Below are 14,313 nucleotides of genomic sequence, written 5' to 3' on the forward strand. Positions count from 1 at the left end.
CAGGCTAGTGGGTCTGGCTCAAACCAGGCAGGGCACTGAAGTCCCAAGCTGCCAGGGCAGGAAAGCAGGGGCAGAAGTAGTCTTGGCACATCAGTTGGCAGCCCCAAGGGGGTTTCTGTGATCCAACCCGTCACAGGGGAATGCTAATGTGGCTCATTAAGATGACTTTAAATGCATTGCCTTAGAATGCATTGGTGGATCAGGGGATAATTTAATGAAAATGATCTAGATGGGAAATTCTGAAGCACATTTACTACACAAAGGAAATATAAATTTGAACATTTGTGCATATATGTACATATTTATCGAAGATATGCATGTATGTACATACATACTTTAGAGGGAACTGATTTTGAAAAAGGCAGGAGTATCTGCCTTCTGAAAATCAGACCCCTTTGAGTGTCTCAAGTTAGGTATCCAAAAGTTAAGACATCAAAATATGTTTAATTTAAGAAAATGTAAGCCAACACTTTTCAAAATATGAATAAGAAAAGTCTACAGTAATATCTACATTTCCAATTAATTCAGCTTTTGGTTATATGAAATAAAGCAGCTCATCAGTTGCCGAAACCAGAACTACTGTCTTTGTGATCTACACAAGCACTTCCTAGCATATACAAAGGGAAGCATTTTATGGTATTAAATCTATAACTTTTGAATCTCTAAAAACTGGCCCATGGAATTTCATGTGATAGTAATGGATGGGGAAATCTGCCATGCCGGAGCAAAGCCAAAGTTAAAGAGCCTTTGGCAAGGCTGCTGCCCAAGCCAAGGGATGGTATCCTCTCCTGCAGAAAAGTGCTGGCAGAACCATAACTTCACCAATGTAGCTGTCCACTGCCATGGCCCTTGCATTTGACTTCAACCCCTATGAGGCACAGGTGATATCTCAGCACCCCATTAGGGCTCTCCATCATCTGCCACCTCACGGACTCTCCATACCCTGCCCATTATGCAGTAAAACTGCACTGGGTCTACTGCAATCCAGACTTTAAGACCCTCATTAATCAAAACACTACATCCCTATTGAGCAGAGCACGTATAAGCATGTGCTTAAGTGTCATTGACTTTAGTGGGTCTTAAGCAGATGTTTAGGTCCTTTATTGAATCAGTGCCTAAGAACCCAAGGCACAGAGTGCAGCATTTTTATACAACACTCTATTAAAAGTAGACTATACTAAGCTATGATACTGTAGAACACAAGATCCTTCAGGGGCAAATTCACTTACATTTTATCGATTTCATTTCCTGTCTATCAATTTAAATGGAAAAAATAGCTTCTTGTTTTATTTATTTATTTTTGTCAGAAGAAATATGCTGGTAAACTTTTGGGAGCAGATGCTTCCTGCTAGATGATAAAAAAAAAAGATGACATTAAAATGTCTGTTCTCATTTCACTTAGCTTCATAACCAAATGATAAGAAAGAAAACACGGCAGTCCAATTTATAAATCTGGAAAGCTTTCATGATAAGATACACACACACACACGAAAGGTAACAGTTTCACCAAGCAAAAAATAATATACATAATGGGGATTGACATTCTATAATTAACAGAATGCTCTGAGACTTTATCGTCATAGATCAAATAAGATGGTATAATTGGTCTGAAACGAGACATTCTTAGCTATGGAAAACATTTTATACAATGACACTTATTCACTGTGAACGTTTTGAAAATTGTTTAGAAAGAAGGTGCGCACCCCGAAGAAAAATGTCCTCCTTCTCCTTACCCATCACCCTCTCAGTAGGACTAAGCAGATGGCAAATACAGATGGTAATTACGGATGGATGAAATGGTTTGAATAAGGCAAGAACCTCTTCATGTTTAAAGAAAGTTCAGGAAACATTTGCTGTTTGTTGTTTTTTTTCCCCATATATTCATCCAGCTCCACAATTTTTTTTTTTTTGCTTTCAGATTTGAAGCAAAAATATCATTACAATGTGGGCAGGGAAGATCTATTCTTACAGTATTTTTCATGCAGCTTACACCAAGATGTACTGGAAATCTTGTGAGAACATATTTTTTCTTCCTAATGAAACACTCAGACCAATTTCCAAACAGGAGAAGTTCAGAAAAGTTTGACTAAACTCCAAAGCTCCAAATGCTTATCCTAGTATGAATGTGCCTCTCCAGTCATACTGATGTTCATCCATAACTAGTATTAACACTATTAGATTTGAAAAGCTAGGCCATCTTACCATGCCTTCCCACAAGCTCTTGGAGAAAATGTACATGTACACCTTATTGACTATATTTGAAATATGACTTTAAAGACCACAATTCCAAGCGAACATGCAAAATGGGTAACTGCAGATCAAATTTAACTTAACTGACTTTATGGTTAAACACTGAATTCCACATTGAGAAGTAGGAATTAGCTGGCTCAGTGGACACATTTTTGGAGATGCATCCATTGTGCTGACATTTGAAATGTGGCTGCAAGAGTTTAATTTATAAAGTATATACCTTGACCATGTCCCTGTGTCAACCTAACTTATTGCTTACAACTGAATACTCAATGTTTTCCATTATGTATAATGTATAGAACATGTTTAATACACAGTAAAGATATTGTTGGGAAATATTGCACAACATTTTCTTACAAGTTACCACTGGTCCACCAGGGCCGGCTCCAGGCACCAGCTTAACAAGCAGGTGCTTGGGGCGGCCAAGGGAGAGGGGCGGCACCTGCGGCAATTCGGGGGCGGCAGGTCCCTCACTCCCTCTAGGAGCGAAGGACCTGCTGCTGAACTGCCGCCGCCGATTGCGGCTTTTTTTTTTTTTTTTTTGCTTGGGGCAGCAGAAATGCTGGAGCCGGCCCTGTGGTGTCCGCCAATTTATTTGTCTATACCTTTGGTGAAGTTTTAGTATCTTTGTTAGAAATGCCCAGGGATGCAATATAGACAGTATGATGGTGACTGAAATTGCTTGTTTTTCACGAACAATATCCCAATATGTTCTTTCGGTATTTATAGGAAACTGAGATGGAAAAAAGTCACCTGGGTTTAAAAATAAAATAAAATGCTGTAGTGCATTATAGTTCTGAGAGGAATAATTAATGAGCCAGCAGCGTAGACAGAGTAAAAAGGAATGCAAATATTTGATCTTCCTTTCAGTGAAGATACTGGAACTCATTTTAATGTGTGAAACATGTTCTGCGGATTCTTCGGAGATCTGGCCTAACAGACAAGAACTACAAAACGACGTATCAACAGAGGAGTTATTTTTCTTTACATAGTGTCTCCTTTATAAAGAGCTTTTCTTTTCAAATTAAATGAGAACATAAATTCTAATCAGCAAGTTTTGTTAGCCCAGATGGATGCCAATTAGGTTTCTAAACATCTGTACCGACACAAAGGGGATAACTAAGAGAAGCAGGATTAAAAAGTAAAGTCATAGGAAAAAAGAACAAAAACAAAAGTTGAGAAAGGAAAAAAGCATTATCTGGAAACCTGTGTGTGTTTGTGTTTATTATATATCTACTTTATAGTATATTATATATATATATACACATACACACACACACACACTTTTTATACAAAAGTGTGTGTGTGGTGTGTGTATGTATGTATTACAGATAATAAACAGTTTGTGTGTACACACACACACACACACACAAATGGTGTTTATCATATATATCCCACTACTAGATAACTGATTTATAAAAAACTTACAAATAATTTTATTCTTGCAGAAAATGTATCACCACAAATAGTATAGAATAGCATAGCATAGCATGACAGCTAGGCAGATAGTGAGGGGATATCCAATTTTAGGAGAACCTCAGGGTGTTTAAATTTAGCTTATTTTATGTTGAATTGATGTCAAGTCTCTGAATCGTACCATATATACATTTTTGTACATGGTCTGTGTATATCAGTTAGATATCAACAATGTTCAATGAAATGAGGAAACAGATAAGAAACTGTGACAGAAAGACTATCAGAATAGAATTCTTACCCTCTATGGTTGCTCTCTTAGGCAGAATGGTGATTGCTCCCTCAGCAATGTCTTCTTGCTGAATTAGTGGATTTATTTTGGAGCCCCAAGTGTCTGATCCTACCCACAGAAAATGACCGACTTGATCAGCCCTTTTTGCTGCTGCAAGGATCTGCCTGTAGAAAGACACACATAATTCACACATGAATGCAAAATGAATGGAACAGTACTTAATCACCCAGGAAAAATAACAAGGAGAGCAAGATTGCTGAATGAGCAAAATAACATACCTGTCACTAATTTTTATCTCAGAAATTGAACGATCCACATGATAATGATGATTTCAGAACAGTCTATCTTCCTCTTTGTTTTTTTATTCTAAGTATGAACTGCTGGCCCCATTTAAGTCAGCTTGAGTTTTGCCACCAAGTTTCATGGAGACAGGATTTCATCTCAACTTTTTTGTGAAATCTTAGTAACAACTGGTATAGTTACACCACTATAAATTGACAGAACCTTCACAACCCCCTGGTAATTTAGAAATTACACCACAAATGACTCTGGAATAAGCAGATGTATTTCTGGTGAAGGGTAGATAGAGGATTTAATTGCTTTTCAATTAAATTATTAAAATAGCCTGAAAAGCAAATGAAATCTGATCAGTGCAGGTGCTATTAAACGACCAAGTCATTTTATCATTAACAGCTGCAATTAGCAACAGCAAATATATTGTTTATTAATATTAGCAGTTATAGAGCGCCCATCAGTGCAGTGTGTATAGCAACTTCCAAGAAACTCAAATGTTTTCCAAACATTGAATAATGAAGTCTCACAGTCTCCCAGTGAGATAGGTTAGTGTTATCATTATCCTCGAGTCATAGAACTTTAAAGCTTTGAGCCTGCAACTCCTTGCACACTGGTGGAGTGCTGCCCCCACACAGAGCCCCCCACTGCAGTCAATGAGGCTCTGCACATATGTAGCTGTCTGCCTGCACACAGAATGTTCAAGTGATTAGTAATTTGCCCATCGTTGCAAAGTGAGTCAGTCACAGAGTGAGGAACAGAACCGAGGAGTTCTGATTCACAAATCCTTCCCATAGCCAGCTTATATTGAATTAAAACAAAGCAATATCTGGATATATTTAATATTTTGCCATAATTACATCAGTTTTGTTTACACACACACACACACACACACACACACACACACACACACACACACACACACACGTAAAAGTGAAGTTACTAAAATGAAAAAATATCAATAGATTGTAGAACGGGGTCAAATTTGGGGGAAAACAAAGAGGTGGTACTCTCTGCACTCTACTGCAACTCAGTCTCCACCAGTGCTTAATTTGTAATGAAAGAGGTGCCAGGGCAAGCTCAGAGGTGCCAGGGCTCTGCCCTGGCACAAATTAAGCACTGGTCTCCGCCCACTCAAAACCAACATGCTCATCACTAGGGTGATGGCTAGAAGCTACTGAGGCATAGCTGAAACAATTAGATATCATAGAAGAGCAACACCAAATTTCACAGGTACTAATGATGGTGCACTGGGATCACTTACTGGGACTTCAGGTCCCTCTTTGGGGCCCCACACTAGGGTATGGCACTGGTATGCTCAAGGATCTAGGATCTCTGTTGTGGCCCTGCACCGGTATGAACTAGGGTCTGGATTTTCTCAGTGGGATGTTTCAATGGGGACCTACATAGGGTCTGGGGGCTCTCACTGGAGTCCCTGCACTGGGATCTGATGGATGTCCTACACTGCATCCTGGGGTCCTGCACTGGAATGCAATGGAATGTCCTAGGGTCCCAGTCTCGAGTCCTGCACTGGGGTGTCTCACCAGGGTCTTTCAGGAGCTCTGGTCTTTCTACATTGGGCTCTGGGGTCCTGCACTGGAATATAGTAGGATCCCAGTCAGTAGTCTCTCACATGTGAGTGCTAGGGTCCCTCATTGGTGTCTGGGGTCCTGCACTGGGCTGTACTCCTGCTGCAGCAGCAACAGCAACAGCTCCTTGGACCTGTTCCTCTAGCTGCTGCCCAGTAGGGAAGGTAGCAATGGAGCCTCCAGCTCCAGCACCAGCAGAAGCTTCAGATTCAGTGCTATGCTCCAAGCTGGTGGGGAAGCAACTGCCTGAGCTGAGGCTCTTATATTAATGTCTCACAGCATTGCCAAAGTTTCATGCCATTTCTTATACAGACCAGTGGAATCAAGAGAGTTCGGAAGGAGCAGAGCAAAATGTTGGCAGCTCAGCATGGTTCTGGTATGGCATTTGCTTCTAAGCCCTCGTGAAGGAATCAGTGCTCTGCAAAGTATGGATGGCTCTTGCCTCCAGGTCAAGGCATTCCAGATACTATTGTAAGAATCAATGGCTTTCCCCTACTATTTATACTAGATGGAGTCCTTTGAGCAAAAATCCACATCTGTCCAGGTGAAAGAATAATGATATTATAAATGATCTTGCTTAGAATAGTAGTATATTAAGGTTTAAGATATGAATGGAAATTATTTGTGCATTAACTAGTCACTCTAAAACACAGGTTGGTTAAACTCAGCCCTTCATCCTTCCCATGTAGATAAGCTGACTTTTGTGAAGTTTATTGAAGAGGGTGGTGTCTTTCAGATGAATCTTTAAAAAACAATATCCTGTCTGCTATGTGAAAATATTAATGATCCCTTGATGTTATTTATAATACTAAAGATGTGGTCTTGTGACCTTGGTCAAAATTCCTTTCCCCCATCCCTGTTGTGCAGAATTCTGTGTTTGTTGCATGGCTTCCTACCACTTTCCTATAGCAGAAGTGGCTGAATGTCAAAGTTGGATAATATTATCCTGTAGCCCTTACATGAGGATAACTTCCATTTAGATCCAATGGGAGTTTTGTATTCAAAGCAACTGCATAATCAAACCCTCAGATTGTAAAGAACTTTGGGATCACCTGGAGTGTGATAGGATATAGGAAAAAATGCAGGACAATATTCATTTTAGACTGAATTTGAAATTGTAACAGTTATGCACATCTTATTTCCTTTCATTATGAAATGGATTTCTTATCATAAGAGTAAAAATGCCTACCAAGAAATCCTTTTCCCATCTAGGGCATAGTGAAATTTAGAATCATAAAATCATAGAACTGGAAGGGACCTCGAAAAGTCATCTAGTCCAGTCCCCTGCACTCAAGGCAGGACTAAGAATTATCTAGACCATCCCCGACAGGTGTTTGTCCAACCTGCTCTTAAAAATCCCCAATGATGTAGATTCGACAACCTCCCTAGGCAATTTATTCCAGTACTTAACCACTCTGACAGTTAGGAAGTTTTTCCTAATGTCCACCCTAAACCACCCTTGCTGCAATTTAAGCCCATTGCTTCTTGTCCTATCCCCAGAGGTTAAGAACAACAATTTTTCTCCCTCCTCCTTGTAACAACCTTTTATGTATTTGAAAACTGTTATGTCCACTCTCAGTCTTCTCTTCTACAGACTAAACAAATCCAATTTTTTCCAATCTTCCCTCATAGGTCATGTTTTCTAGACCTTTCATCATTTTTGTTGCTCTTCTCTGGACTTTCTCCAATTTGTCCACATCTTTCCTGAAATGTAGCACCCAGAACTGGACACAATACTCCAGTTGTAATAATAATCAGTGCAGAGTAGAGCGGAAGAATTACTTCTCGCATCTTGCTTACAATACTCCTGCTAATACATCCCAGAATGATGTTTGCTTTTTTTGCAACAGCTTTACACTGTTGACTTATATTTAGCTTGTGATCCACTAGGACCCCCCAGATCCCTTTCCACAGTACTCCTTCCTAGGTGGTCATTTCCCATTTTGTATGTGTGCAACTGATTGTTGCTTCCTAAGTGGAGTACCTTGCATTTGTCCTTATTTAATTTCATCCTATTTACTTCTGGACAAACTGGAGAAATGGTCTGACACTTTGAATTTTAATCCTACCCTCCAAAGAACTTGCAACCCCTCCCAGCTTGGTATCATCTGCAAACTTTATAAGTGTACTCTCTATGTCATTATCTAAATCATTGATTAAGATATTGAACAAAATTGGACCCAGAACTGATCCCTGTGGGACCCCACTTGTTATGCCCTTCCAGCATGACTGTGAACCACTGATAACTACTATCTGGGAACAATTTTCCAACCAGTTATGCACCCACCTTATAGTAGCTCCATCTAGGTTGTATTTCCCTAGTTTGTTTATGAGACAGTATCAAAAGAGTTACTAAAGTCAAGATATACCACGTCTACCGCTTCCCCCCCATCTATAAAGTCGTCATTAAGCACCTCTGCCATTTCCACATTTTCTGTTATTGTCTCCCCGCCCCCCTCATTGAGTAACAGGCCTACTCTGTCCTTGGTCTTCCTCTTGCTTCTAATGTATTTGTAGAATGTTTTCTTGTGACCTTTTATGTTCCTAGCTAGTTTGATCTCATTTTGTGCCGTGGCTTTTCTAATTTTGTCCCTACATACTTGTGTTATTTGTTTATATTTATCCTTTGTAATTTGACCAAGTTTCCACTTTTTGCAGGACTCCTTTTTGAGTTTTAGATCATTGAAGATCTCCCAGTTAAGCCAGGGTGGTCTCTTGCCATATTTCCTATCTTTCCTATGCAGTGGGATAGTTTGCTCTTTTGCCCTTAATAATGTCTCTTTCAAAAATTGCCAACTGTATTCAATTGTTTTTCCCCTTAGACTTGCTTCCCATGGAATTTTACCTACCAACTCCCTGAGTTTGCTAAAGTCTGTCTTCTTGAAATCCATTGTCTTTATTGTGCTGTTCTCCCTCCTCCCATTCCTTAGAATCATGAAGGCTATCATTTCATCATCACTTTCACCCAAGTTGCCTTCCAGTTTCAAATTCTCAACCAGTTCCTCTCTCTTTGTCCAAATCAAATCTATAATAGCTCCCCCTTGGTAGCTTTCTCCACCTTCTGAAATAAAAAATTGTCCCCAATACATTCCAAGAAATTGTTGGATAATCTGTGCCCTGCTGTGTTATTGTCCCAACAGATGTCTGAGTAATTGAAGTCCCCCATCATCACCAAGTCCTGTGATTTGGATGATTTTGTTAGTTGTTTAAAAAAAGCCTCATCCATCTCTTCTTCCTGGTTTGGTGGTCTGTAGTAGACCTCCTACCATGACATCATCCTTGTTTTTTACCCCTTTTATCCTTACTCAGAGACTTTCAATGATATACTATGTATTCTTTTGCTATCTCTCTATAAAATGATCCACAGGTTCCTACAAATAGATCACTCCATTCCATTGCTCTGTACAGTCTTATTTACTTTGTCTACTCCATAAAGCCAGCAAGCACAAATGTATTAATTTTCTCAGGCACACTTACTTTATGTCCTCATCGTTGGCAAAAATAACGACGGCCCTGGCATTGGGAGTGTCCAGGAGCTGCTTGATAATTTTATCAAAGTCGATGGTCTTCTCTTTGCGATCCTGGGGAATTTTCAGTGACTGGGCAATGCAGAGGCCACCTGTTTAGAGAAAAAGAAGAAGGAACAAATCTGTAAATGAAGAGCGAGGAGAAGAGTGTGGAAAATACACAGAAGTTAGAAATTGGAGGAGAAAAAAAAAAGAAATCAGTACTCGATCACCATCCTGAGGAAGTAGTTAAGCTTCATGTTAAGCCTTGTAAGCCCTTCTTGCAGGTTTTGTTTGTTTGTTCTTTTTTCTCTTGGGAAGTGTATACTATGTGACAGGATACATACAATATGCGTGGATGGATAGAGTCACAGATGGACAAAAAATAAACCATGCAAAAGAGAAAAACAATCTAATCCGACAGTAAAGAGATGATGGAAATGGACAAGATAAAAAAAGACTGAAATAAAAAAGTAAACTGGAAGGCAGTAGAGGTCGATAATGGCATAGACAAACACACAAAATACTGAGTAACTTTATTTGGCATAACAGCTTTAAGTTTTTTAACAGCATAAATAGAAAGAAAATCCAAAGAAACTGCTCTGACAAGTTAAATCAAAACAGGAATACTACAGAGGTCCAAATATTGTGAATACACAGAGCTCAATCTCACACATGCTTGTTCACGCAAGTCCACCTTTAAAGTGAACGCGGTTACCCCATCAGAATAAAAACTCATAAGAGTAAATATTTGCAGGATTTAACCCACAGTTAGTAACCAGAATTAAAGAACAACAATTGCAGCCAGTATAATGGTAGCAAGACAGAAAGCCCTGATGCAAAAGCTACTCAACAAACATAATTCATATAATTAGGTTTAATTTATTAATCTTGTTTTAGAAAAATAGTTTCATTTACTATTTTACATCTTCTGTGGGGTTCTTCACATCAAGGGGGGATGGATTCATACTAATGTCTTTCTTCTTTTGTTACCTAATTATAGGATCTTTCATCTTTTATACCATCTTAGATACAAACTCTCTCCCTCAAAATACTTCATAGTGTTAATTAATACATTCTCAGAGATGCATAATAGGAAACAGCAGTGAGGATGAGTAATTAAGTAGCTGAAGCAAAAGAGAAAAGAGGTGTTTTCAGATAAAGTTTAAAATAAAGGGAGAATTGATGAGGAGGATTGAAAGTCTGTTTCAGAGCAAAGGAGCAGCGGAGGAGAAGACACACACCACCATGGGCAAAATCTCGGACTATATTTCTCACTGCAAGAGAATAACTCCCTCATGTGGAAATGTTTTTGTGGGTGGGGGCTACTAAAGAGAGACTAAATACTCAAAGAAAAACCCCCATGTAGCCAAGCACATCTGTGAATAAATGTGTGGATTTAATACAAAGACACCAGTACATGGGCCCTGCATTGAAGTGGACAGAGAAAGCAATTAATATCTACTTGCCACTAAGTGACTTTAGCTTGATGACCAAGCTTGCTCTCTCTCCCTCTGTCTCTCAGCATGAAAAATCTCTCTGCCTAAGGAGAACTTAAACTTATTAGCTGTGACTTTAAGGCACTGCTACTTTAAGGCCTCTCTGGCACTCCATCAAGCCATGCTTTCCACTTTGTGTCTCCCTCAAGAGCCTCCCATTTCTCCTGTAAGTAAGATTTGGGGACTTGGGGAGAATTCATTGAGGGAGGGGGCGGGGGAGATGAAAGCAGATTGCTGCAAAGTGCCAAACCTGTCACTTGAAAATATATACACTCCTGCTACAATGTTCTTTCAAGAGGCTCCTACTCTGACATAGCAGTGAACAGAAGTAGGCATATTTCACAGTGTCAAGACTAAGGAGCCTTAGTGTCCTGGATGGAACCATTATTTAGACATCTCTGAAGCTAGTGCTGAGGTGCTCTGTAATCCAATACAACTCTCTCTATAACTTAGATACAGAGATAAATCAGCAAATTTCCAGATACCATCAGAGGGGGAACCAGAGATGTGCACAGAAAATGATGGATGTGGACAATGAGCATATTTTAAAGTCGGTATCATCAAGAAACTAAGATCTCTTTAGGCTTGGGGGGAAGATTGCTTTACAACAGGCTTTCCTAAGGTGTGTACAAGAAGATGCAGATATCGTAACTTTTCCCTGCTCTGCAGGTTGATGGGAGGAGAGAGTAGAGATAAAGACACAAGGGGAGGTGCAGGGAGAGGAAGTTGAGAGCTGTAATAAACGACAAAGGCATTTCTGTAGTTAAGGCTCCAGCTGCATTAAAGATTGCTTGAATCCATAGAAACATGAATTTTCAGATAGACCGGCTGATATATTGTTATGACAAAGCTGGTAATGCAATTACCACTTGATATTGAATAAATGGGTTATATTTCCTATATTAGTACTTGATAGAAAAGCTTAAATACCAAGGGCTTCAAATGTTGCAGCCACGCCCCAGATATTATGTATTCTGTGGGTCACACACTTTCTGCTGCCTGCATGGAAGGGAGGCAAAATCCAGCTGCAATGGACACTGGTTACAGCTGAATGTGTCTGAGGAATCTCTGTGTAGAGCAGCTGGGTAGGAGGAGAACTATGTTCGGGCCCATTTGAACTAGAACCAAAGGCCAGGCCTATGGTCAGTACTGAGAACAAAGGATTTGGGACTAAAGGAATTTCTAGGTGACAGTACAGAGGCCAGAAGGATTCTTAAAGCAGGATAATGTCTGAGTGTGCTGCTTTCTCTGGCTACACACAGTGGTACACACAGAGGTATCTTGGCCGATGCTTTTGAAAACTGAATGGCCAGTGTGAAGTTTTGTGGTCATTTTTGCTACCTCTGTTCAAGGATCACAGGACTTATGTGCATTTTGTGAATATAAATAGCTAAGGGGAAAATACCCTAAATTTATATCACCAAAGTCTCTTCCAATGAGAAAACAACCCACCAATAAACAAACAAAAAATAATCCCCCAAACAAATCTGCTACCATTCTGCAAAGGGACAACAACATTATTTGCTTTCTTGGCCCTTCTTTCTCTCCTCCCAGTCCAAACAGACCAGCACACTGCAAGAGAGCAAAATCTATTTTAAAGTAACAGCAAAGTGACACACACCAAATGCTAGACTAATGGCATTAGCTTGTGTTTCCATTCAAGCTTATAAACTCATTCCGAAGAGTTTAAATCTATATTGAAGAGCTCATTACAGATAGAGTCATGTGTCATTTTTAATTCCGTAACAATAATATATTCCTAATGAATCGGATGGAGAATGGACCAAAAATATGGCTTACTGTTACAACTTGTCCAAGGGGCATATATAGAATAAATTTCACTTTCTTGTACTCAACTTGCACTCCTACGACAAGAGGAAATGCACAGTTATTTAAACTGTCAAATTAATTCACAATGTTCCTGAGGTACAACCCTCAAAGGGAATTAAGTGGTAAAATTGTAAAAGTTGCAAATTAAGGATTTTGTCACAGGACCACTGCAGTAATATCTTACCCTTCACTGAAGAAGAACTGGCAAATGCTCTGAGTAGCTACAAACTGCCGTAGCAATTAGAGTGAATATCAGAGTTCTTCAAGATAAATTGATCCTGGATCATTCCGCTGATAAGTAACTTCATGGCATACCCATAGCAGCTGACAATCTATAAACTCAGCAGTACCAAGGAACCTCAGAGTCATCTCACAGATTGGTTTCACTAAGAATAATGCTCTAGATCCATTGATCCATTGCTGTTTTTCTCTAGTGACTTAAGACGGAAATAATGGACATTTTGCAACCTACTGCAGAAGTCCTTTATAGTGATAAATGGCAAATGGAAGGCATCTGAAAAGATTTGGATTGCAGTACATTTGAGAAGCTTGCTAGCTTTCAAGCAATGCTGCAAGCAGACACCATGCTCCCCGCATCTTGCTATCCTCAGTACACTATGTTCATCTGTGACGTTATTGACATAAACTGTGATATAGATCATTGTTGCAACCACTGTTATATATTTGCAGCAACTATTGTACAAAGTTTGTCATGTGAGGTGTTGATAAAAAGGTTATGCTTTGCTGGTTATGATTATGCTATCTGTATGTGTGTATCATTTTTGTATTTGAAGTTATGAATATGGGCTATGTACTTGTATCTCAAATATATTTGAGTCCAAGTAGCCTCAGTGAAGCATTCGGTCAGATTCTTGAGAAGGGACTATTCTCAGTAAGTGCCCAAACAATAAATACTTAACTGACAATGGACTTTGGGCGACACCAATCTACATCTGAGCTTTCCTGGGAACATTCAAACTAGCATGTAAACAATGGTGTCGGCCTGCAAACTGAGTCATGCATGGACATGTGACTCCAGACTCCATCTTGCTGCTGTGATTTTCCACAGTAAGAACAAAGTGGTGTCCTTCCACAGGCAGAGGATATAAAAGGCCCTGAAAACTCCTCCATCTTGTCTTCAATCCTGCTTCATACCTCTGGAGGGAATTTGCTACAAACTGAAGCTCTGAACAAAGGACCGAATGACCATCCCAGCTCTGGATGTACTCCAGATTCTTGATTTAAACCTGCAATTTATTCCATCACTGCCACAAGCCTGAACCAAGAACTTTGCCATTACTGTATGTAATTTATTCCATTTAACCAATTTTAGCTCTCAGCTATATCTTTTTCCTTTTATGAATAAACCTTTAGCTTCTAAAGGATTGGCAACAGCGTGATTTGTGCGTAAGATCTGATCTGTATATTGACCTGGGGTGTGGGGCTTGGTCCTTTGGGATCGGGAGAACCTTTTTCCTTTTACTGGGGTATTGGTTTTCATAACCATTGATCCCCATAACGAGTGGGACTGTTGGTGATACTGGGAAACTGGAGTGTCTAAGGTAATTGCTTGTTAGCCAATGGGGTAAAACCAAAGTACTCTCTTTCTGGCTAGTTTGGTGTACCTTAGAAGTGAAAAAAAC

The 14,313-nt window shown here is 39.6% G+C and overlaps 1 protein-coding gene across 1 annotated transcript in view; it reads right to left on the minus strand.

The window, feature by feature from the left end:
• Window positions 1-14,313, minus strand: part of GRM7 (glutamate metabotropic receptor 7) — a 513,989-nt gene that overhangs the window by 221,882 nt on the left and 277,794 nt on the right. The window contains exons 3-4 of the mRNA XM_065407326.1: window positions 9,313-9,454; window positions 3,965-4,119 (exon numbers count right to left, since the gene is read on the minus strand). Coding sequence (XP_065263398.1) covers window positions 3,965-4,119; window positions 9,313-9,454 — 297 coding nt within the window. The remainder of the gene's footprint in view (window positions 1-3,964; window positions 4,120-9,312; window positions 9,455-14,313) is intronic.

This window comes from Emys orbicularis, chromosome 7, assembly GCF_028017835.1.
Source record: "Emys orbicularis isolate rEmyOrb1 chromosome 7, rEmyOrb1.hap1, whole genome shotgun sequence".
Classification (NCBI taxonomy): domain Eukaryota; kingdom Metazoa; phylum Chordata; order Testudines; family Emydidae; genus Emys; species Emys orbicularis.